Genomic DNA, 25,990 nt, shown 5'->3' with positions numbered 1-25,990 from the left:
TAGCTCACACTTAAGTCTGGCAGGTCTGGAATCACTGTCTGGAGGGCATTTTGGGCTGCTGGAACAGGAAGCAGAGGTTGGATACCCTCAGACTCACTTTCTTGATGCAATAACTGTGATGCTAGGGTTTAAAGAGAGGCATGTTTTAAATAATGCTGCTTCTAAATATCATGTGAAAGTCAACTCCCTCGTCTGATCTTCAACTGAAGAAAAAAGATGCACTAATTTAGAATACTTAAAGAACTCTGTTGGACTTAGTGAAGGTGGTAGAGTATGTGCAGAAGAGGTTGACGAATGTGATTTTGAGTGTGTGCAGTTCTGAGTTCTTGCCCTTAATTCAGGTTGGAATGTGGAGTAAGATGGAGAATTCTGGTTTCTGAAGGAGGCCATGGTAAGCCTCTATAGTTCTTCATTTGTTTGCCTGAGCAGAGCCACTTGACAGCTGGCCTGCGCCCCACTTATATTCAGTGTCTGTACTTGGACTCCCAATCCTTTTAAAATATGTACTATCTTGCTATCTAAGTCTGAGGCACATCCAGAATAAATTAAGCATGAGCAATGTTTTAATAATTTAGAATGTTGCAGAACTTTTTCTGACATATATGCCTAAAAATGGTGTTGTGGATCCATAGATCCATAGTACTTATAATTTCAGTTGTTTTTACTAGTTAGGACATTGATCTTGAATCAAAACTGCCTGCCTGCCTGCCTCCCTCCCTCTTCTCCCTCCCCTCCCTCCCATCACCCACTCTTCCTCCCTCCTCTCCTCTCCTTCCACCTTCTCTCTCTAGAGACAGGATTTTTTTTTTTTTTTTTTTTTTTTTTTTTTTTTTGTGTAGCTCTGGCTGTCTTGGGACTTGCTCTGTAGAACAGGCTGGTCTCAAACTCACAGAGATCTGCCTGCCTCTGCTTCTTGAGTGCTGGGTGGCATGCACCACCACAGCTTGGCTTATCTCTATTTTTCAATCTTCAATGTTTCCAAATATTTTCTCCTTTTAAGTTAAGGGAATTGTTCTGGTTTTAAGATGGCATTACCATTCAAACTGTTAGAAGTTATAAAAGCAACCTTTGATACTAAATGTCTTTGAAGCAGATATATGCACTTTCTCCTGTCCTAGCTTTGTGGCTCCAAATTGCTTCTGCCTCATATTATCATTGTAATTGGATTACATGACATTACCCATTGCCTAAGGGAGTAGCCAGCCCTCAGGCATTCCCAACGGTGTCCATGGATGTATACCACAGGCCTTGTGAATTTTAAGAACTCCCCTAGTGTCTGATACTTGTAACATTGAGTATCATTTGCAGTCTTGAAAAGGCAGGGATGCCTCTGCAAGAAAAGACATTTTTACCCCTAAGAGATTGGTAGCATTCTTTACATAAAGGGGATGGGGATGGGATGAATTTTAGAATGTACCCATCTTTGTTTAACCTTATCCTAGCAAGGATATCATCTTTTAAAAAGTGTGTATGCATGTGCACAAGCATGAATGTACACACATGTTAGCGCATATTTCTGCAGAGACCAGAAGATGACATTATATCCTAAGGAGCTGGAGTTACAGCCAGTTTTGAGCCATCTGATTTGGGTGCTGGGAATTGAATTCAAGTCCTCTGCAATAGTAGGAAGTGCTTCTAACTACTGAGCCACATTTTCAGTCCCAGGAGAGTTTTCTTTTTTACATGTGTACTCTGCACCAGTTCATTTGTTCTCAATTGTGTTTCTTTTTAATCCTAAAATAGTATATCATAAGACAATGCTTTGAATTACACTGTAAATTCAACAGTAGAAGCTCTTTGATTTTTAAATCTTCGTGTGTGTGTGTGTGTGTGTGTGTGTGTGTGTGTGTGTGTGTGTGTGTGTGTTCATTCATGTGTGTGGATTCAGGATACAATCTTGTGAGGTTGGGGTCTCTTTTGTTGCTTACCACTGCATACAGCAGGCTATCTGGCTCGTGAGTTTCTAGGGATTCTCCTGTCTCTTTGTAAGAGTGCTGGGATTACAGATGTGTAAATATGTACCTTGTACATATTTTTGTGCATTTTGGTATTTGAACTCAGGTCCTCGTGCTTACACACTTGTGTGGCAAGCACTTTACCCAGTGAACCTTGTTTTATTATGTAGAAATCTCCACCTGCCTGTGTCCCCTATTCCTTATCCATTATATCACCACCTCAGGCAAGTAGGAGCCAACACACAGGAGTCTTGGGTTAGTTTTGGTGAAAGCAGTACAATAGCACAGAGCAGGGGTGAAGCAGTTTGCATTCAATAGGGAGGAGCAGGCATGCCTGCTGAGGGCTGTGTGAAAACACCCATTGAATGCCCTGTGGGAAAAGATGTTGCCAGCCCCCCCCCCTTTGATCCCCTAAATACACCAGAGAATCTCGCTGCCATGAAATTGTACTGTAATGTTTTCTAGATGTGATTCATTCACAGTTTAATATGCTTCTAGTTCTGGCTTGACTTTTCCCTCAGGAAGAGCCTAAAATCTCTTCATTATAATATAGACAGTGTACTGCACTTTGAATACAAATTTATCCATGTTCAGACTAATTTTTCCAGTGATTGTCTCTACCCTGGAGAAGTGCCTTTAATGAATTACATACAAATTGTGTAATTTAACAAGTTAATTTGGTTTTCTGGTTACACAGGACTGAAAACAGCCCTTGTAGAGAGAGATGACTTCTCATCGGGGACCAGCAGCAGAAGTACTAAATTGATCCATGGTGGTGTGCGATATCTCCAGAAGGCTATCATGAAGTTGGATGTTGAGCAGGTAATTGTGTATGCTGCCTGTTAAACAAAAACTGCCACTATGCTTTTTCTACCCAATTAAATCAGGATTTTTTTTTTAAATGCCTTTATAAACATTGCTTCCTGTTCAAAATACCTGTTTAGTGTATGCTGCTGGAGTATCTTTTAGGAGAGGTGTGCCAGTTCATTCTGTGTGGTATTATGTTTATGGGTAATCAGGGGCTTTTTCTGAACAAGCATGTCAAAGTAGCAGATTTACAGAGTCACTTTTGGATGTGTTGTGTTTTAACAATTGTGATTGGGTTTTTGCCAATGGCCACCAAATTGCTACTTCTGAGCAGTTTCAGGGGAGCTGTGTTGTAATGCAGACTGAGTGCCAAATTGATCTCTTAACTGCAGCTGCAATCATGCACTCATATTGTCACTGACATATTCTTCAGGGGGGAAAAAAAAATGATCTGAGTCACGCTTTTCGTGTGTCACACTTTATTGTGTCCAGTCTGCCATCATTTGAAAACTGCCAAGGCAGTGTGGAAAATGACATTTCCCAGAGGGGTGAAAAAAATCAGCTTCCCTCCATATCTGCTTTTCATACGAGGAAAACACAGCAGCAAGGACTTGCCATTGTCAAGTTTTGAGTCTGGCCCCCTTTCTCGCCTGACAAGTCAGCTTTGAATCTGTCCCCTTTTCTTATGTCTCACTTCAGCATCTATGATGGATGCAGAGAAAACAGCATAGGATTCATGATCCACTGATTTCAGATGTGTCCCGGCTTATTTTGTCAACATCTACAGCCTTATTGTCATGTGTAAAATTCATATTATAATAATAATGCTCCTCTTTAGGCAGGCATAATGAGGGCTACAGGAGTGAAGACAAAGCCTTCGTTACCATCTGTAAAATAGCTGTCCAGGGCTGCATATCATCTTTGCTGGGCTTAGGAAAGGCAGGAGAACTTTCCATGAATTTGAGCAATCTGTTATCTCTTACCTGGAGAAAACATTCTGGGGAACTGAGAAAGGGGACAATCCAGAGAAAGCAAGATAAATGGTTACAATAATCTTGTAACTCAAGTCAGGAAAATATCTTACACCTGGGAACTCTGACAGCATGTTTTTCTCCTATGCAAATACAGTTAAGGTTTCTAAAAAATCTTTGAGGTTGACAGCATGATGTATTATTAGAGATTTGATTAGGAGGGAGCTCTCCTCGCTCAGAGGTGGAAGGTTCTGTATATCAATCAGTTGGCAGGGTGTCTATTTGCCATTTGAAAATATTATGATCTGTTACTGCCAAACTAATTTTCTCTGTTTTGATTTTCAGTATAGGATGGTGAAAGAAGCCCTCCACGAACGTGCCAACTTACTAGAAATCGCTCCCCATTTATCAGCTCCATTGCCTATAATGCTTCCAATTTACAAGTAAGCCTTTGCTATCATCTGTGGGCTATGTGCTTTTCTGAGGTCAACAGGACAACATAGCTCTCATGGAAACAGTCATTTCCTGTGTATTTCTTAATGTGGTTTTAATTGGTCCTGCTCTTTAATCCATTTCAAATCCCTTAGTATTTAGAAATATAGATATTCTTAAATACTCTCTGTGGACATATGTCTAAGGGCTGGAGTTTGAAGTCGAAGAAGGTTGAGTTCTCTGTTTATAATTAATGGACTCTTATTCAAGTTTTCAGAGAATGTAGGTGAACAGCTGTGTTTACATTGAGGCATTAGAATGAGGTCATGTGCAGTGTGAAATGGAGACCCCCTCCTAATTATACTGACTCAAAATCTGAAATTAGTGTGTAGTAACCCAAACCCCCAGCTATATTGGGTCATTTTTATTGTTCAAGTTAACATAAATGGAAGTCATCCGGGAGGTGTGATTATACATGATCAGACTCATTCCCCTAATGTTAGAACTGTGTGTGAAGTTGCCCTAAGTGGGAGGCAGGCCCAGTAACATGAAAGGGTGGATTATGTAGTTCTTTAGCCACACAGGTGGTATAGGGCTTGAAACAGATTTGGTCATCTAACCCATATGTAGTTACAGATTGCTGAGGGCTTCTTCAACCTGGGTGTAGTTTACGTTTTAACCAAGGCCTCCAACCTACATTGGTTGAATCCATCTGTAGACCTGTGAGTACCAGGCATGGCTATTTATTTTGAATGCATCCTGAAGAATTCTAAGATGCAGCAGGGACCAGCCGTGGAGACGATCATAAACTCTTGTTTGTTGTCTTCTTTGTGACAGCTGAGCCACTGTCATAAGCAGCTGTGCAGGCAGGCTCTTCCCCCGCGCCCCCCCCCCCCCGACTTCTAGGTATAACTTTGCTTTTCCTAAATGGCTTCTCTTGTAATTTAAGGTGACAATTGATAATGTTATACTATGTTTCTAAAAAAAAAAATCCCCTCTCTCCCTGCTTGTGCTGTAGGTGGTGGCAGTTACCTTATTACTGGGTGGGAATCAAGCTGTATGATCTGGTTGCAGGAAGCAATTGCCTGAAGAGCAGTTATGTCCTCAGCAAATCCAGGGCCCTGGAGCATTTCCCCATGCTCCAGAAGGACAAGCTGGTAGGAGCTATTGTCTACTATGATGGTATGTCATATTTCTTTTCTTTGTACAAGATATTTTTCTGTCCAGTTATGATCCTGAAAGTGCACTGACCCTTATAGTACACTGCAATGAAAGAGGTTTGCTTCTTATGCAATAAACAAGTGTACCCACATACCCTTTTATTTTTTAATTTAAAGTACTGGCTGAAAAACTACCCACAGTGCTTTGCTTCTCTAATAACCTTTGTTTTATTTAATTAAAGTATTTTTTATTTTTAATTTTTAAAGACATTCTAGACCAGGCTGGCCTGGAGCTCACTGATATAGACTAGTCTGGGTTCACATTTGTGGCAGTTCTCCTGCCTCAGCCTCTAAAGTGCTGGGATTACGGGTGTGAGCCACCACAGCTGGCTATTTGTGTTATATATTCTTTCTCCTCTTTTACTTCTACCAGTGTCTCATGATTGGTGTGGCCCATTTCTCATAGCTATGCATTTCACCCCACCCTCATACCATTCAATTTGTTATATGTTTGCCAGTGAATACTTGCCTTATGAATATATTATAATGTTGAAAGCAGCTGAGGATCTGTTAGATTTTCTAGATGAAACCTCTATTTTCAAGGGGTTATAAACCTAGAGAAAAATGCCCCTTGGGCTGAAATTGACGTGTTGCTGTTATGCATAGAACACATCATTCTTGAAAATATAATTTATGGTTGAGGATAGATGAACAAACAGCCTATCTGTTAAACCAAACTTTCGTGTTTTATTACTTATTTGCTTGCTGGTAGATGTTTTCTGACCTGACTTTACGTTTGTTGCGTGTTTGTGTGAGTTCTTTTGTGGATGTATGTATACATTATATTTGTACATTTTTGCTTGAGGAAACGAAAAAATATATTTCTGGATGGACCACAACCAACAGTGACAATACAAAACACAGCCATTTATGGATCTTTATTGATCATTTAAAGCATGTACAGGACTAGAAAATAATGTAAGAGCATTCATGTATATGAAACTAGCTGGACACAGGTGATGGTACATGTTGAAAAGGGTCAGATTTTGTGACACAAAGACACCTTAGGTGCTAAGTCTCAGTGGTCCCTCCTGTTATGTGGTCTTTATATTTGGTGTTAGGCACAAAAATTCTTACACAAAGAAATGGGTTTTTGTTGTTGCTGTGATGTTTTAGAATATTTGATGCATATATTTTGTATTATGTGATACTATATCTCCCTTTAAGGCCACCTTTCCTTGTCTTCTTTTCTGTTTCCCTCCCCTCCTTTTTTTTTTTTTTTTAAACATTGTTTCAATGTTACCTTTCTGAATCAATTCAGCTGACTGACAGGCTTTTATGTATAAATGCAGAATGTATATGTGCAGTGGGGACAATAGGGACCAAACTTAAGAAAATGTCCCAGGAGGGACAATATTAGAAAAATGTTAAGGGTCTTAGACAAACATTAAAAGCTAGAAAATTAGCAGTTTGTAAGGCATTTCAGCATCGGAGACACCACAGGGGGGGCCACTTAACTACTTTTTTTGGTGCCCTTGATGGAACCTACATGTTAAAGGACAACCTTCACCATGAATCTGCTTTCTGTGCAACAGACCTTTAATGTTAACCCATTGTAGTTTATTGGGTGATTACTGTAAAGAGGCTTCTGGTCCAGGAGGAGTAGGCATTCTGCAAATAGCATACTCATGTGGAAATGCTCATAGCCTTGTCCTTCTCTTACTTCCTCCTCCCACATAGATCTTTTCAAATTTGTACTGTGTTTGACTGTGCATACTGGAATTCACCCACTGAAGAACATCAGTGTCATATCTGTCTTAGTTTGGTTTAATTATGAACTATAGATTCCTTGCTGTGTCACATCCAGAGCAAATCTGTGTTTTGTTGTAAAGAATTAAGAGGAAAGGTTCCTTTAATTCAGAATGAGTTGATCTTTATAGTTGATTAGAGGCTATAAACATAGAAGTTGAGCAAAAAATTATTGAAAACCCTTTTAAAATAATTGCAACTTGATGTTTTGAAATTATACAATCTTATGATTCTGGTCATTTGAAGTCAAATATTTGCCTTTTCACTTTGCTCTGAAATTATTCAGGGTGCAATATGTAATGTTTAAAGTGAGGCAAAACAAAAATATGGAGGGGTAGAATTGTTTGTTCTCAAAGTATACTCACAGATGCTGACAATTTCTGTTTTATCCAGTATTGTGTCCCTGTAAAAATAAGGAGGAAAGAAACACCAAGACAAAGGAATTCAGTGCACCAAATGACATTCTCAGAGGCAAGAGAGAAAGCTCTAAACTTTGTCTCAAAGCATTTTGGAGAGAAATTGATAGTTGAACCATAACAAATTTGTGTGTATACTTTACAAAAGTTTTGTTACTGAGATGAAATAATCTCTTGTTCATGAGTAGCCATTATGTGGGCTTATGCACATGGCTCATTGGCTAATGCTTCACAAGCATTAAAACCTGAGCTCTCTAAGCACACAAGTAAAAAGCTAGGCATGGCTTTGTGTACCTGTGATGCCAGGAGTGGGTGTGGGCAGAAACAGGATTGATAGGGCTTTCCTGGCCAGCCAGCTTAGCCCCCCACCCTCCACTACCCCCCAGAAAAGAAGGAGAACAACAAGAAAAAATAAACAAAAACCTGTCAAGCTCCAGGCTCAATGAGAGATCCTGTCTCAAGGGACTAAGGTAAAGGCAACTGAGAAAGACACTGATGTCTTCTCTTGTCTCTTTGCACAGATGTATGTGCCAGACACATGCAAAGAGAAAAGTGAAGAAACATTACAAGACTGTAAGATAACCTGATGTATCTCACAATGAATCCAGACTTGAAGTAACTTTAAAAGGAATACTTTCATTCATATATACTTACCTATTTTAAAATAAACAGAAACAGTTTCTGTAATTCTTATGTAAAGAGACTCTTGATCCTAATGAAAAGGTCATGCATATTCATAAAATGAAAATTTGAAATATGTCACAGTTGTACTGACTATAAACTCTCATTAATAATACATTATAGAGTTACATCAGCCACAGTGACTATGATGTCTTGGAAACATAGTGGCCTAGAATAGTCAGCATTGTCATGAAATTGGTCTAGCCTTTAAGGTTTGTTCACCACTGAACTGTTAGAGCTTTAAGGTTTAGAAGTACATATTGTACAAATATCAAGAGAAAGAGATTTTCTTCTTCTTCTTCTTTTTTTGGAGACAGGGTTTCTCAGTATAGCCTTGGCTGTCCTGGAACTCACTCTGTAGACCAGGCTCGTCGAACTTACAGGAATGCACCTGCCTCTGCTGCTCGAGCACTGGGATTAAAGGTGTGCTCCACTATAGCTGGCTCAAAAGTTTTTAATTACTTAGAGCCATAGTTTGTCCTAGATAAATTCTGATAGGTACTGCATATGGTCAAAGCAAAAACAAATTTCTTAAAGAGCTCCTACCAGTAGTAGAATAAACTTACTTGTGTTTTGCTTGCTTGTGCTTGTTTTCAGAGACATGCCCTTAGTATGTGGTCCTTGACATCCTGGCCTCCTCAGTGCTGGTTCTGCCAGTGTGCCCCTCCACACTTCCCGATGTAATCTTACGGGCATTTTTATGTATGGCATAAGTATGACCCACTGTGGTATTTCACTGTTAACTGTTAAAAGACAAACTGATACATATGGAGGAATAACTGCTATCTTTTTAAATGCAGACAGAATAAATGTCAAGTTTCTCAGTAAAATCCATATGAGATGAAAGGATACAAGTCACATAGCAGATTTTCCCTCCAGTTACGATTTCTTATATCCTGTATCGAAAATATGTCATTCATTCCCTGGCTGTCTCTCTGAACCATGGCTTGTGGCTTCTGTGTGCCTAGTCCTTAACTAGTAGGGAATTAGATCCTGGCTAGGCTGTGTGCACTAGGAGTTCCCGGGTAGAAAGTGTGGTGACCATTCTCTAAGAAGGCGGGAAGGTGATGAAGGTTTATGTGCTGGGCAAGTCAGTTAGATAAGGTGATTGCTGCTGGGGTGTAGCCTGGTCCTGAAGAACCGACTACCTCTTCTGTCAGCACTAGGTCAGTTTTCTCGTTTTTTCCCAGTGGTGTGGCTTCCTGATAATTCCAGAACATGGGAGATGGAGACAGCAGGAACAGGAGTTCAAGATCATATTCAGCTGCATACTCAGTTCTAGGCCAGCCTGGGTTAGATGAGACCTTGCCTTCTCTGTGTGTATGTGTTTTGAGGCCAGTTCTTACTGTATAGCTCTGGCTGGCTTGGAACTCACTGAGATCTGCCTGTCTTTGCCACTGCTGTGCTGGGATTAAATGCATGTGCCTCCACATCTAACGCCATGCCTTAAAAATAAGAATTCTAGTTCCCAGAGTGGATTCCTGATGCCAGTCTGGTTGGACTTTTCCCATCCCAATTCTGTGCACAGAAAATGAGATATAATTAAAAATCATTAAATATTTAAAGCCATTAAATAACTCCATTAAAGCTCTGTAAAATGAAATTGGGGAACAAAGTTATGGCCTTAAAATTTTTCTCTCTGCCAGTCAAGATGCTAACAGAGAAAGATGTCAGTTATTGAACACCTAACAATGCTCATAAGTGTACCTTATGCACATATGAAAATAGCAACCCGAAGAAATTGTTTTGGCTTTCCCAGTGTAAATAAAAGTCAGGTCACATCCATGTTTCAAGGGGGGAATTAGAGCCTATCGTTCACTAGAATATTCATTTTTATTCCAGTTTAAAACTCACAGCATACAAAGATACATTCAGCTGGTGAGAGAGAGAGCAAAGCCAATTTAATCTCTGGCTCCCCTGAGGTAAATGCAGTTCATGGTCCTGCCCCCACCCCAACCTCAGCTATAATCCCTGGCTCCTGGAGGTAAAAATGCACTCAAGTGGGGAAAATTCTGCAGCAGGATATAATGATCCAAAATGACAGGGACAATAATGACAATGAATTTCATGTCTCCCAGTCATGAGCTGAAGATGCTTGACTAGGCTGACGTATACAATTAAATTGTTACAGGTACAGCAGGAGATTGCAGTTAGCTGTGTGCTTTGGGGAAATGATGCCTCTGGCAAAAGGCAGACTGTAGAATGTAGCCTCTTTGTTAAGATCAGCCTATTACTCCTTTAGGCATGTACCAACACTGTACACTCTAATAAAAGAAAGCCCAAGTTAAAGACAAGTCTCTTAAGCTGTTTATCTATTTAAAGCTTAAAGGAAAACCAATTACTCAATACCCAAAAGGTGATTTTTCTTTTCTTTTGTGGCCCCTTCCTTCCTTCCTTCCTTCCTTCCTTCCTTCCTTCCTTCCTTCCTTCCTTCCTTTCTTCTTCCCTCCCTCCCTCCTTCCCTCCTTCCTTCCTTGCATTCCTCTCCTCCCCCACTGAGTTCCTGGAACACAAATGAAATCAAAATGGTGTCAAGGGTATGATACCTATAAACAAAGAGACAGAGCTTATTGGGTGTCACCCACTTTAACGCACAGAGACACACTGACTTTTCAATAGTAATGGAAATAAGTTGACTAGATAGTGGAACATCATAGATTTATGAACAACGCCCACTGCCTGTTCCCAAGTTTTGGATGCCTTTGCAGTTTTGTTTGTTTGTTTGTTTTTGGTTTTTTGAGGCAAGCTTTCTCTGTGGCTTTGGAGCCAGTCCTGGAAATAGCTCTGTTGACCAGGCTGGCTTTGAACTCACAGAGCTCCGCCTGCCACCAACACCCGACTGCCTTTGCTGTTTAACGAGGCTCCTTAATTTGAATGTTGTCTTCCAGATTGAGTGGTAGAGACTCATCTACTGTGTTTTAGGAAGAACCCACTGTAACTCCTTAGATTTTTACTGTTTAGAAATTTCTGCTTTTGTGATTCAAATGTATAGCATGTGAGTACAATGGTCTGTGTGTGTGGTTTAGAAATAACCATGATGATTGAGGCTGTGTACTGATAATAGCTTCATTTTTGAGGTACTCAAATATTCATTTTTCTGTCACTGGGGAAGTAATCATTTTATTTTTTTTTTAAAATCTTGCTTATTTAAATGTTTTCAAGATAAATGGTTATCAAGAGAAAAATGTTTTGGAAGGTGAACATTAACAGTTGTCCTTCATTTTTCAAGGTCTCTCAGCTTTCATTGGTTGAGACAACTGAAAAGAAACCAAGCTATTGATAAGAGGTATATTGTCTATGGCCATACTTCCCAGAATGCACCAGTCTCATCTTGTAGAGAGGGATATTATTTTGGGGATTCAAAATTGTCAAAGTTTAGCACAATACAATAAAACCTTGTGAACACTATTTTTTAATACAATCTCTTAAATGAAAAAATTCTATTTTGTATATAATCTCCACAGTTCTTACTGTTTTCAGATTCTTATTATGTAGAGTTTAAATTATATAAATATTAACACATAGAATGGGGTATACATATCATATATGTATAATATAGAGCATAATACAGTTCTGGACTTTACAGCCAGGTGTACAGCCCAGAATACCACCAATACCGAAGCTGTTTGTGACTATTCTATACACTATCATTCTTCCTGTTTCTTAGACTATGGATCCTTCTCTTTTTAAATGTCTTAGCACATAGACATTTTTAATTAAAATACTATTTCATTTTGATTTTTAAATTTTGTAAAATAATCATTCAATGTCCTGTAAAAGTTATTAGAAACCTTTTGCAGAGCAGATGGATGCACAGTGTGAACTAGATCTAGACACTGTTATCGCACATGACCCAGAACATTCTTACGTATGTCCACCGAAGATACATACATATAGAAGGCTCTTCAAATTGCCATGTCTTATTGAAAAAATGGGAATATTCATCAAATCACAAATGAATGATTTATTTCATTTTACATATTAGAATTAAACAAGGATTGAAAGTGAATGAACTATGAACTGAACAATGTGGGTGGGTCTTATCAGCATGATGCAGTGTGGTTAATGTTACCCTGGAGAGCTGCTTTACAGATTTACTGTATTGTGGACCACACACTGTATATCCTTGAATTTAGGCTATAGTACTGGGCTGGGCAGTGGTGGCACACGCTTTAGTTACAGCACACAGGAGGCAGAGGCAGGTAGATCTCTGTGAGTTGGAGACCAGCCTGGTATACTGAGTGAGTTCCAGGACAGCCAGGGCTACACAGGGAAACCCTGTCTCAGAAAAAAACCAAAAACAACAACAACAAAAAAGCTAGGGCATGATACCTACTTTATAGGCTATATTTTGAGGTTTAAATAAGCAAACAAATGGAGAAAACTTTATAGACAAGTCATTTTTCAAGTATTGTTATATTTGAGTTGGTTCTGTGGTTACCCTACCACATTTCTAGATTTCATTGAAAATGTTCTGGAGCAAGTATTAATTGATCAAGCATCTGCTTATGTATTTAAAGTTTTAGGATTTTTCCAGAAACATTTGCCTAACCTTTTTAGAGGAAAACATTGTGTCTATGAGCATGTTTCAAGTAAGAGATAAATGATTAGTTTTCAAAGAATTTTCTTTAAAATTATGTCTTTTACACATCAGTTTAAAGCATATTGGTTTTCTTATTTTGCCCATATACAAGTCTACACTCCTAAATGAACCTGCGTAGCTGTTAATCTGGATTTCCTACTGTCCTCTTTCCTGTTACACTTCTCTTCTTGTTTTCTGTGGGTTACATAAATGAAGCTGACATCATTGCTCATATAGCAGGCATTTTTTTTTTTCTTTTTGCCCTCAAATGCTGCCTTTTTGCCATTCAGTGTATCTGGATACCAACTAATGCTAAATGAAATTTGACATATACCCCTAAGAAACAAAACTTATAAACTGTGGCATCAAAGAAACCCTTGAATAAATAGGACACACTATGTCCACCCAGGCTAACATCCAGCATATGCTTCAGCTTCCTGATGATGAGGCGGAGCACCAGGGCCCCCAGGAAATTTGGCAAATTGTTTATTGCTCACTTGGCAAGCATGTATTAAACACTAGGCTTTCATTTTCTTACAGTTATTTACAGTTTTTTTTTTTTTTTAAGTAGGCAGAAGTAGACCTGATCAGGTGTAACACACTGAGATGACAGTTATCTATTTTGTACCATGTATATAAAAGTCCAAAAACTGCTGGAGACTCACTGGTGTTAGGGTATGTATGAAGTGGCCTGGCAGAAAGATCTGGTGGGGCCAGGAGCAAGCTCTTCTCCTCTTCCACTCTTTTTCAATGGCCCCTGGAGGGGAAGGGGTCAGAGGCAAAAGCTGTTATATTAAAAGTCTGTGCATTTGACCTCTCAGTTTGCTTATCCTTCCCAAACTAAATATGGAACCTATTTCTAGTCATCGGATCGGTCAACAGCATAAAATTATGAACCTATGGGTTTTGAGAACATCACTACATGAGGCAGATATTTTGCCAGACTCTTCGTCCTTATGACTGACAGTGTTTTAGCTGTGTTTTCTAAGTGATTTTCATAAGTAAGTCATTTTAGCCAGCTTAACCCTAGGTATGTAAGCTGGCCTAGGATCTTAGGGTCCATATTTCTCAGGAAGGAAGGGAGAATGTAGGAAATATTTGGGTCAATGTTTTGGATGCACAAAGTTGTGAGGTATTTAGTTAGTTGAAATAACATTACAGAATGAAGATTATACTATCATGACTTGTACCCATCATTGAAGTTGTGTTTCATTTCTCACTGCTGTGATAAAGCACCTCACAAAAGTAACTGTAAGGAAGATAAGGTTCACTTTGGCTTACAGTCTACCGGTGTCTATCTTAGCCAGAAATACATGGTAGGTAAAGAAAGTATTGGTGGTGGGGGCAGGAAATTGGCTAATCACAGAGCATAAATGTGAAGTGGGGGATGGGCTGTAAAACCCCAAGGCTCATCCTCAGTGGCCTACTTCCCAGCAGTGAGACTCTCCTAAAGGGTCTGTAACCTGTCTAAGCAGCACCTGCTGGGAATAACTGTTCAAATACAGGAGCCCATGGGGATCATTTCACATTCAAACCACAGTTACTTTTTGAATTTGTCACACACTTAAAACATAATGAGGCATTGAAGCAAAGACTACTTTTTCAAAGGTACTGAACTCCATCCCAAGCACCCACTCACATGTCTGCTCACAACTGTTACTGACTCCACTCCCAGGTTATTTGAGCCCTCTTCTGACATCCAGAGGCACTGCATGCGTCAGTGCACATCCATATGCAGGCAAAACACCCATGTACACAAAATAATGACCTTCCTTCCTTCTTCCTCCCTCCCTCCCTCCCTTATTTCTTCCGTCTTTCCTTTTTTTTTTTTTTTTTCCTCCAAGTCTTTGAGACAGGATTTCTCTATTTAGCCCTGCTTGTCCTGGAACTCACTCTGTAGACCAGGCTGGCTGCAAACTCTGAGATCTGCCTGCCTCTGCCTCCCAAATGCCGACTTAAAGGGATGTGCCACTATGCACAGCAACATTTTTTAATATATATGTGTGTGTGTGTGTGTGTGTGTGCAACAAAACATGTTTTTATTATCTGTAGAAAAGACATGAGAATAATATAACTGCTGCTTTCAAAATTTGCCAGCTAACCTCTCCAGACTTCTTCTGTGTTTGTTTGCTTCTCTCCAGTACTCACTTAACAAATGTTAAACCCACTGGGCTGTTGTGGCATATGTCTTTAATCCCAGCACTCCAGAGGCAGAGGTAGAGGCAGGTGGATTTCTGTGGTTTCGAAGCCAGCAAAGTCTACAGAGTGAGTAGACCAGGTCACATATCCTTTGTAGCCACATATTTTTAATAGACACTTGAATGAGAATTCAATTTATAAATCTGACAAAATTTCCCAGGGAAAGTGGGGGCATGTCAGTAATCTCAGTGCTCAGGAGATGAAGGCTAAGAGTTGATATAAGAAGCCATCATGGACAACATTTATTTTCATTCATAATACAAAACAAAGCACAAAATGAATGTATGTAGTTCAGTAGCAGAGGAATTGCATCAAATGTATAAAGACTTGGGCTTCATAAGCTGCATCTCTAAATAAACGGGAAAATTCTAAAAAGAGCCTGGCATGCTCTGTGTGCTTGCAATTTCAGTACCCTGAGCCTCAGTCCTGAGAATTATGTTTGGGGTCAACCTGTGCTACAAAGAAAGGGCCTCCCTATTTTAAAGGCAGCTTGTTGCTGCCAACAAGCAAAGACAAAATATTAGTTAAAATTCATACTCTAGATACATATAGCTAAAATAAATGGGTCAGTGATTAAGAGCACTTGTTCTTGCAGAGGACCTGGGTTTGGTTCCCAGAACCCATATGGTGATGCACAACCATCTGTAACTTCAGTTCCAGGGTGTCTGACATCCTCTCCTGACCACTATGGGCAAAAGGCAAACATGTGGTGCACACACACACACACACACACACACACACACCCACACACCCACACACACACACACACCATACACAGACATATGCACACAGACAAAACACTCATATACATAAAGTAAAATTAAGTTTAAAATATATTGAATTCAAGTGGCTAGGCTTGGCATCTAGTACCAGCACTGAGCCATCTAACCTCCTTCCACAGCCTGCTTGTTTTATTTTTTCAAATTTTTATTTTAACAGGGTCTCACTATGTAACCCTGATGGCCTCAAATTCACTGTGAATCATCTGCTTTCTGCTCCTAGTAAAGTCTGTACCATCACTCCTAGTCTGCATTTTTGTTTGTTTGTTTTAAATCACTAGATTTCTCCATCTTTTTTTTTTTTTTTTTTCATCTTCATAGTTTTCTTTAACAAGTCCCCTGCATTTCTTGCACCAAGGACTGGTTGCTGGATAGGAGATGGCATCCAGAGTCAGTCACTTGACAACACAGTTGTCATTCATAGCCTGGAAAACACTTGGGTGCAGTCTTGTGGTTCACCTGATCTGGAATTCACAGTATGATAGTTAGATGCTGAGGTTGGGGACTCTCAAAGGTGTCTTTACAGATCAGTTTGGGGCCTGGGGAGGAAGGCTACAGTAGCTGTGGCGTTGGCTGGCTCCACTTTCCTCCTTTGAACACTCATTTGTATTCTCCTCCTCCTCGTTTTTCATATTTCTCATCGTATGGCTAGCATGGATTTCCTCACAGGATAGTCAGACATCTCAATTGATAGCTGGCTTACCACAAAGAACACAGTAAGGGACCAAAGCAGAAACATGAGACTTCTCTTGACCGTTGCCTTGGAACCACACAGTGCCACTTTTACACTGTGCTAATTAAATTGAGTCCCAGAGGCAGCCAGATTTAAGAGTCAGGACAATAAGAGGAAGAAAATTAGGAGGCAGAGTGGCTTTGCTGACAACTTTTAAGGAGGCACAATCAAACTGCTTTGCCAGAAATGCTCTAGGAGGGGATGTGAATGTCTGCTACACAGCTTTTGGACCTTACCCTTCTTCAGTTACCATTGCTCAGCTTATCACAATATTCCCTTAGAGCTTGGGGGATTTAAAATGGTTCTTTTCTAAGTCTCTTCTTCCTTATTTATCAACTTAGTTAATTATAATTTTCCTGTTTCAACCATTTGCTTTTAGAAACCTTACATAAAGGTATGCTACATTGTTTCTTTCCTTTTATTTATTATTTTTCAAAAGTAATAGCAAAGTAGTTTTCCATCATTTTTATAGATGTAGTGAAATTGTTTTAAAGACTATCAACATGAACTCATTTGGATATGAATATTTGCAGATTCTACCCATTGGTAACGATGACTGTAACTTCCTTAAGTGCCTCCTGAGCACTTTTGATTTCTGTAGTGTTCTGTCATGATGTGTGTGTTTTCCTCCAGATGAAGTTATTTGAGGCTTACCATGAAACTTTACTATGCTCCCCTTTTTATAAAAAATAAAAATAAAGCATTTTATTTATTTATTTGTTGTGTATGGATACATGCCATATTGGCATATGGAGGCCATAAGACAGCTTGCAGGAATGAGTGAGTTCTCTCCTTTCACCATGAGGATTGGGTGGTTTGAACTTAGGTCACAGAGCCTGTTGACAGGTATCTTTACAAGATTAGTCATCTTTAGAAGTAGCCATTTCTCCAAGAAAGAAACGTATGGGGAACGTATGAGTCCACAGATGACTGTACTTGCACAGGCAACTATGCACATGCACACCACACACAATAACCATGTTGTTTGTATCAAAGTGTACACAGTTCTATATAAGGATCAGTAAACCACACTGTGGAGTTATTTTTCATTTGATAAATGAAAATAAATCTCGTTTCCCTTCTTTGAATGCCATAAAAATGGCATATCCACCAGCTTTATCTGTATGGAAAACTTAAAATTAGTCTTTGAGTCTAAAGCGCTATTATTATCGTTATATAAAATATGCTCTGATTTGTTTAAATTTGCTAAAACCCCATTCATATTATCTGGTTGCACCAAGTGCCAATCTCTGTAGTCAGACCCAATGCTCACATTAATTATAGGTCTTTAAATAGATGGGCTGGTCTTATACTAATACATAAAATTACATACTTCTTGGAAAGAAATCTCATTTTGATATGGATCATATAATAGGGCATTTAAAATTTTTTAGAGATGAAGCTAATTAATTGTAGTTTGAGGTTAAGATTTGAAGATTCAGGGGTCTTTTCTCTTATGTTTTAGAGACCTTGGGAAAAATGCATGATCAGGTTACAGGCCATGCTCAGAGTGCTGCATTTTGAAACTTAGTGCAAATTTCCAGCTGTGTTCATCTCAAAGTACTACTTCAGAAATACTACAGTACAGGCACATTTAGAAAGAAGGGAAGAGAGGAAGATTTGACATTGAAATTTAAGGCCACACATAGAAGGTAAAATACTATGATGATTGATCATCAGGAAACTGTAAGGATTGGTCTTTTAGGAACTGATTTTTTTTTTTTTTTAACCTTCATTGTACAGTTTAATGCCTACTTGCCTATTGATGGCATTGGTAGGTGTTCAAATTTTGACCACTTTTAATGTTGGTACTAGTAGAAAGAGAGAGAGCTGGCTCCACAAAGTTGTGTTCTAACCTCTGTACTGAAAGTGTAGCATACATCTGCGTTACCCCACAAGAATAATAATGAGTAAAAGGAAGTCTGAAATAAAGTAGTGAAAGAGTCACAGGGACATAGTCCTTGCGAATATAAGTGATACCATGACAGACTCTCTAGAGCTGACAAGATTATTATTTCCAGATATCGAATTTCAAAGTGGTTTCATTATTGCTTGTAGTACTTACTCATATCATACTTTACATTAGTAAAATGCTTGGTAGACTACTCACAGAAAATATGAATCACATACCATCTACTTTTAAAAACTCAGCCTTGTTCACTAAACATGATTGCACACATAACAAATATGCTAGTTATATGAAATATATATATATTGTGTAAAGCAAGTTCATAGAAATGACTGTATACATACAAACATGCTAGTTATATGAAATATATTATGTAAAGCAAGTTCATAGGCATGACTGTACACATAACAAACATGCTAGTTATATGAAATATATATGTCTAGTGTGTAAAGTAAGAGCAATATTTAAGAAATTTTCTAGTGTAGTTTTTCTCATCATACCTTTGGGTAAAATTTATATCACCGTGCTTTTTGAATATAAACAAAAGTAAAATTTTCACTCAATTATGTCAAATTTTAGAGTAGTAGAAGACATCATTAAAAAAAAGCTAAGCATAAACATTAAGACAAGCATAATGAAATACATATACAATTTAGAGTAATATTTAAAGTAATATAAATATCTAGATGCAATTAAACACCTCACTCACTAAAGTCTAATTATTTTAATTTGCTGTTTAATTTAACCTTGGCCCTGTCTGCTTTCTACCCCACCCAAATGTGAACAGAATTAATTTACCCCGTAAATTTTAATTTAGACTTATCTTTTCCCCTTTTTGTTTCTGTGGCTCTCAGTTCCACTGGCTCTTCCCCACACCCAGGTTGTAGCTGAAGGGCCTCTGTGCCCAGGGTCATCTATGAGTCTGTGAGGTCATCTTCCTCCTCCTCAGCTGTTCTGCTCTGCCCTTTTTGGGGAAACACTTTTTCCTGTACATTTTCAACTATGGACCCATGTTAGTTCTCTTCAGATACTGGCATGTTCCCCATGAGTTTTGTAAATACTACACCCAAGTTTTCAAGACTCAGGGATGGGATGATTATTTGACCCTAGCAGGTCTTACTTGAGATTATTCTCTAGCTTAGGCTTTGCCCTGAACAGTGCTTTCCACAAACTACATGAAATCAAGTTGGAAATTGTGTATATAACCAACTGCAGCAAACAAGACCCCTGAGTAGTAAGTAAGGAAAAGGTTTGGGAAAGAAGTAACTCCTATTTGAATCTGTGACCTGTGTTTGGTAGAGGATTCATGTCCTGTCCAGGAACTCACAGAGCCAGGCTTTAGGAACTGACTTAGGGTCCACAGAGCTACAGTGCTTTTGTAGCAGGCTGAGAATCTGTCCCCCTGAAAGGCCTCTGGACACTATTGCCTCGAATTTTCAAGTTGATCCTCAACCTTCTGCAGAAGGGAAATTTCCAGGGACTAAAGGACAAATGGAAGGAACACTGCGTGAACAGGAGGCCAGGAAGCTGTAACCTCACTCACAGTGCTTTCAGAATCGTTTGAGTCCAGAGCAGAGAGGGCATCTCCTAGAAAATTCTGTATCATCGTATCCCAAAGAGCACTTTGTGCAATTGCATTGTTCTCTGTTTAAAGGAAGTCATGCAAAGGGTGGCTGAGTTTCCCTCCCCCAGTGATGCAGGAGATGAGTAGGCTCTAGAGAAATGATGACTGCCTTCAAAGCAACATTTGACTTTTAGCCTTGTGTTTCTGCTGCTGTAACTGCAGCTCTCTACATTGCAGGGCTAATAACCAGCCCGTGCCTCATTGTGCCCATTCAGTCCTTGTCATCTGTGCCACAGGTTAGATGTTTCTACCCCTAGTGCCCCAGCTTTTCCGAAGTTCATGGGAAGCGTGGAGATAGAGAACTCATTTTCATGTGACTACCGCTAAACTTTCTGATGTGATTCTTGGGAAGAAGTTGATTGAATGTTGACATGTGATTCTGACATGTGTTTGTCCCTTGTGTCTAGTTTATATTGTATCATTGATACATCTTTGTGAATTCCAAAGGGAGTATCGATACAATATTTTTCTTACCTAAATTGTTTTCATTGTAAAAGTCTTGCTAAAAATATATATAAATCACAGAACAAAAAGAAAAACCAAACAAAAGACCATCACAACCAGACTCAAAGTCTATAGACATATCAAATAATTTTATAAGGTTAGTGTAGCCATTATTAGTATTTTCCAAGGTTATCTCTTGTTTAATTCTGTGCTCTGCTCTTCAATATTGGCTTTATTGTATCATTTTGGAATATTGGGACCACATTTTGCATAATAACATGAAATACTGTGTAGTTCATATTCCCTAGATATGATATTCTTAGCTTTCTTATGCGACTATCAATTTTATTTATGTTTGGTACTGGAATCAACTCCAAGGCCTCAAGCATGCTAGGTAAGTTATCTACTGAACAATAACCTTATCTTTCAATTTTATTTCTTCCTAAAATACTTAGTTATAGTATTTCTATTCAGTAGTTGCATACCAGCATGGTCAGTCAACCCAACAATGTTATAGGTGCTGGGCCAAATAACAAAATGCTTCATAGTCTCTACTTTCTGGCAAAGAGAAGCTGTAGAAAAGAATATGAGCTCAACACAGTAGCACCCAAGATATGCCATGGTAGGTGAGGTGTCTAGAAAAGCTTCCCTAAGTGTGCAGTAGTTTGTTGAATTTTAAGACCAAGTCAAGGCAGTTGGGGGGTGGGTGTGAAAAGGAACACGTTGGCACATCTAAAAAACAGCAGTGTGGCATTTGAAAAGATGGTGAGCAGAGGAATGGAGTAGCAGAGAGGGCCTGGATCATAGAGAAGGTATTTCATTTGAATTGTGTTGCCAATGGGGATCCAGTGAATAAAAGCAGTGTTTGACAGGCATGTAGGAAATATGTTTGGGGGTACTAGTATCTCTGAAGAGACTGGTGCTGCTGTGAAGGAACCCTAGTTTAGAAAGAGAACTGAAGAGAATGGGACAAGGAGGAGTAAGTCATGGTCTAGTGTGCAACTCTTTGCTTCCATGTCCTTCACAACTCCCAATGTCCACTACTTGGGTTTTCTTGTTTTATTGGTAGTTGTCTCTGTGGTTTGCCTCTTTATTTGTACGTCAGCTCTTTCTGGTCTCAGTATGAGTATGAATGAATAAAGCAATGCCAAGTGTTTCTAAGTTCTGTTTTAAGAATAATCTAGATCTTTAAAACTTCAATAAGGAAAAAAACAATCTGTGATTGCCCAACTGGTTTATGTCAGCATTTTGGAAGGAATTGTAGTCTTTAGAGCATATTAGTGATATAAAGCCCCTGGAGAGTGAAGAATGCCTGGTGCACGCTAATTTTGTACTTACCCAGGTGGAAGAAGGAGAGGAATAGCCAAAGCTATAGATAGAACAAAGGCATGTCAGTTGCAACCTGGTCGAAGTTTGGGTTCAGCTCTCCTCACAGATCTCATATCATGACACTGGTAGTTTATTTATTTATTTTTAACCTGTATCATATTAAGCTCTAACTTTGACAAATTGCATTTTGATTTATAGTCTGTGATTTTGGCTTGTGCTTTAGTGGCATTAGCCAACTCTAGACACATACTGAATTCATTATGTACCTTATGTATGTAAGTAGTACTACTTCCTTTTAATGAACATACGGTCACATCAAAGTGCTGTCGAGAGTATTTCACAAACACATCTTTGTGCAGTGCTCCTCAGAAGTTTGTTGAAGACTAATATGCTGTATTTTAAGTTGCATTTTAATGGAGTAATATATTATAATTTTGCTCCCTCCTTAAGGTGAATAGTCTTAGTATCGTCTGTTTGAGTCTTGATTGTTAGGCTTAGGTTTTTAATTAGAATTCAACATTTTGACATATAAACTTTATGTGAGACCAGATGAATTAAGAGTACACAAAGTAAGTTGACCTTTCAACCTGTAAACTGAGCTATGTTGCTGACAAAGAATAGATAAGGCACTCTTTTCATATTACCTGTCGATGATGAGGAATTCACAGAATCCACTGATGTAGCTGTTTGGGGCAGCACTAAGCCTTGGCAATGTAAACCAACAAGGTTCTTCTTTTAAACACTTATTTCATTTTATCTTTATTTATATGTGTGTGTGTGTGTGTGTGTGTGTCTGAGTATGTACCTGGTGTGTGGGTGGGTGCCTGTAGAAACCAGAAGAATCAGATCCACTAGAATTCTATTGGCTTATAGGTGATTGTGAGCCACCTGATGTGGGTGCTGAGAACCAAACTTGGGTCTTCTGCAAGAGTAGCTAGCACTCTTGACCGTGAGACCACCTCTCAAATTCCATGAGAACGTTTTTTTTTTTTTTTTTTTTTTTTTTTTTTTCCCTTAAAATATGGACACATTTTGACATTTGAAGACAGGACTCTTATGGCAGGTTGGTAGAGTTGGAGAAGTGAATTATCAGATGGTTTTAATGTCCTTCTGGCTCTGAGCAGCCTTCCATAGTAAGGAGCCTTGAGTGACAGCCACCTGTAATTTCATGTCCACCTTGCTCGTTATCAGTGTATGGCTCTGGCCAGGGTATTTTTTTTTTTTTTTTTCAGTGGAATCAAATGCATGATGGTGTGCAGCTTTCTTCAGGAGGAGAGGGTTTTTGTAAGATACACTGAGTAATCCTTTCAATTGGTGAGATGCCAGTCTTTGGGAGAAAGACCGGGCAGGATGTTCAGGCTCTAGGCAAATGAGCTAGGGGAGGGTTCTAGTCTGCAGAAACATGGAGGGAATCAAGGCAGGGAGACAGACATAGGTATTTATGGTGTACTGGACTGTAGCTGTAGGGAGTACTAGTCAGTCTCCTGTGATCTGAAGGCAAACAACAGTCTGTGGGCATATGGTATCTCTGGGTAGATGGGGGCTCCTTGTGAACTAGCAGGTGTGCTGAAGGTTGGCTGTGGAGCCGAACCTTCAGGTTGAAGGATGGCAAGAATGACAACAGGGCAAGGTCACCTTGACTGTCTTAGGAACTAATGAGATTGTTCTTTTACAATACCCCGCATTTCTAGAGAGACCTTGAGAATTGCCAGGGACCTGGGCACTCAGAAACACAGTATTTGATTTTTTTTTTTTTAACTTATTATAAAATGAAAGTGAAAACATTGGTAAGAGTGATATGTCCCAGCTTTGTATTTCAAAGTTGAGAGTGAAACTAATGATATATTTTTAACTTGATGTGGACTTGTATAACATCTAAATTTGTACTTTTTTTTTTTTTAATTATAATGATTAGAAGTATAAGGTGCTAGTTTTGGGTATATACATACATACATACATGAATGAGTCTTATTACATATTGCTACTTCATAGATAAGGGAACATTTTAAACATGCACTGAACTCCCTTTTTTTATTGAAAGAGCTATTTTGGAGTTTTTCATTTTTTTGAGACAAGGTTTTGCTAGGTAGCCTCTGCTAGTCTGAAATTTCCAATTCTGCTCTCTTAGCTACTAGAACTAGGGTTATAGACTTGTGCTACCAGTTTAAACAAGAGCTGTTTCTGGTATTGTTTTATTGTAATTTATGTAATAGTTATTTGAAAAAATAGCAGCTTATTTATTGAGTTATTTCATTTGTAAACTCACATAATTATTGAGTGTAAATTCCAAGTTGTAGAATATTGGAAATGTTTTCCTTTAGTCCAGGGGGATATTGATTACATATGTAGCTATTTCCTCCCTCCTGTTATCCCAAAGGGGGAAGTTCCATTTTACACATTTACATTATTTTCATCAGCATATTTGTTTTAATATATAGTTATGGTGTTGGCATATTATTTGATGTGTATAGTTACGATATTGATACCCTTTCCTTGTTAACTGTTGCATATAACATTGTGTCTTTTTGTCTGGAAGACAATTCAGATATTATGTTATCAGCAGGGAGTGAAATTACAATATTTTCATCCCTGCAGTGTTTTTGCCTGAGCATGAGTATTGGTAAAGGCCCAGGATACCTAATTTTTCAGTTGATTGGTGTTCAAACAACTCACAGTCTGTAAATTGATTACTTAAACCAAACAAATAGGAAACACCTCCCTGCTTGTCAGGCATTGTTGCCCTAACCAGGGATAAATTCCTGAGTAGTGCTGAGTGTAGAGTTCTTCCCCTTATTCTTTCTGCTGAGATGCTAAGCATCCCATGAAACCAATGATTCAGGTTGCTGCTCAGAAGTTCATAAATCAAACTTATGGCAATAATCAAATTAAGATCAGAATTTTGACAGTAAAATTTCAGACAGAGAGCTGGGATGTAGCTGAGATGGTAGGGTTTATTTTTTTGTTGTTGATTTGTTTTTTACCGGACATACACAAACATCTGGGTTCATCTCAGCACTCCATAAACTTATTTATTGGTCACACACATCTATAGTCCTAGCACTTGGGAGGTGGAGGCAGAATGTTTTTCATTTGAACATTATGTAAAAGGAGAGCTAAGATCAATTTAATAGATGGTAATCTTTGTTGACCATGGTAGTTTCATACTTACAGGTTTTTTCATGTGTTCTGAATTTGGTCATTTCAGATGCCTTATAGATGGACATAGAAGTTGCTCTTAGCTGTATTCTACAGATGAAAAAAATAGACCAAGAAAAGTATATGAACTGGTGTAGGCAGGGTCCCGGCCAGGCGTGGCCAGTTTTCAGGCCTGCTCTCCCTGGTGGGTGTCAGCTCTGGGTAAACAGGCTTTTCAGATAATCTGGACCCTTAGCCCTGGTCAGAATGATTTGATAACAACTTGATAAGGGGTGGAATCTTCTGTGATTACAGAGAGAAATCTGATAAGAAAGTGTCTCGGGGACAAAACAGATAAAGGTTCTCAGAAGGCTGCTTGCCGTTAGAATTCCCTGGCTGGTCCATAGTGAGGGGTTCCATGTGTTTATTATGTAGGTCACATGCTGAGTCACCCCTGGGGTTGGCTTTTCTTGCATTTTATAAAAAAAGTATTCAGACAAATAAAGAGGATGGGTATGCGTTAGTCAGGGAGTTCATTTATGTTGGCCTCTCCTGTGATAAAAGGTGGTTTAACTAAAAGGAATTCCCATTTGTGTGTGTTTTGTGTGTGTGTGTGTGTGTGTGTGTGTGTGTGTGTGTGTGTGTGTGTATTCCTCTCTCTCTCTCTCTCTCTCTCTCTATATATATATATATATATATATATATATATATATATATTTATTCATTTATGTTAAATTTGACAATAAAATCTTTAAGAAAAGTCAGATGAATCATTTGGGCCTACCCTGTGGCAGACGTGATAAGGAAGTTCAGGCACAAAACATGGCACTTCTCAGTTTAGTGGCATGCAGAAGGCATTAAGAGAAAAAGGGCTTATTTTCTCATCCCTCTCCCTCTGCCTTCTTCTACTCCTCCCCTTCCTCCTCTTCTTCCTATTCCTCCTTTTTGGTGGTCCTTTGAGACAGGTTCTCTCTACATAGCCCTAGATATCTTAGACCTCCATGTAGACCAGGTTGGCCTGAAAC

General features: G+C 38.9%; 1 protein-coding gene across 2 annotated transcripts in view; it reads left to right on the top strand.

The window, feature by feature from the left end:
• The window catches only part of Gpd2 (glycerol-3-phosphate dehydrogenase 2), a 128,928-nt gene that overhangs the window by 63,814 nt on the left and 39,124 nt on the right, over positions 1 to 25,990 (top strand). For both annotated transcript variants that reach the window (XM_051184669.1, XM_051184670.1), the window contains exons 4-6: positions 2,653 to 2,777; positions 4,079 to 4,176; positions 5,184 to 5,347. In XM_051184669.1, coding sequence (XP_051040626.1) covers positions 2,653 to 2,777; positions 4,079 to 4,176; positions 5,184 to 5,347 — 387 coding nt within the window. The remainder of the gene's footprint in view (positions 1 to 2,652; positions 2,778 to 4,078; positions 4,177 to 5,183; positions 5,348 to 25,990) is intronic.

The sequence above is a fragment of the Phodopus roborovskii genome, unplaced genomic scaffold (assembly GCF_943737965.1).
Source record: "Phodopus roborovskii unplaced genomic scaffold, PHOROB, whole genome shotgun sequence".
NCBI lineage: Eukaryota > Metazoa > Chordata > Mammalia > Rodentia > Cricetidae > Phodopus > Phodopus roborovskii.
The sequence above is the reverse complement of the archived record's forward strand: the minus strand, read 5'-3'. Positions and strand labels throughout refer to the sequence as shown.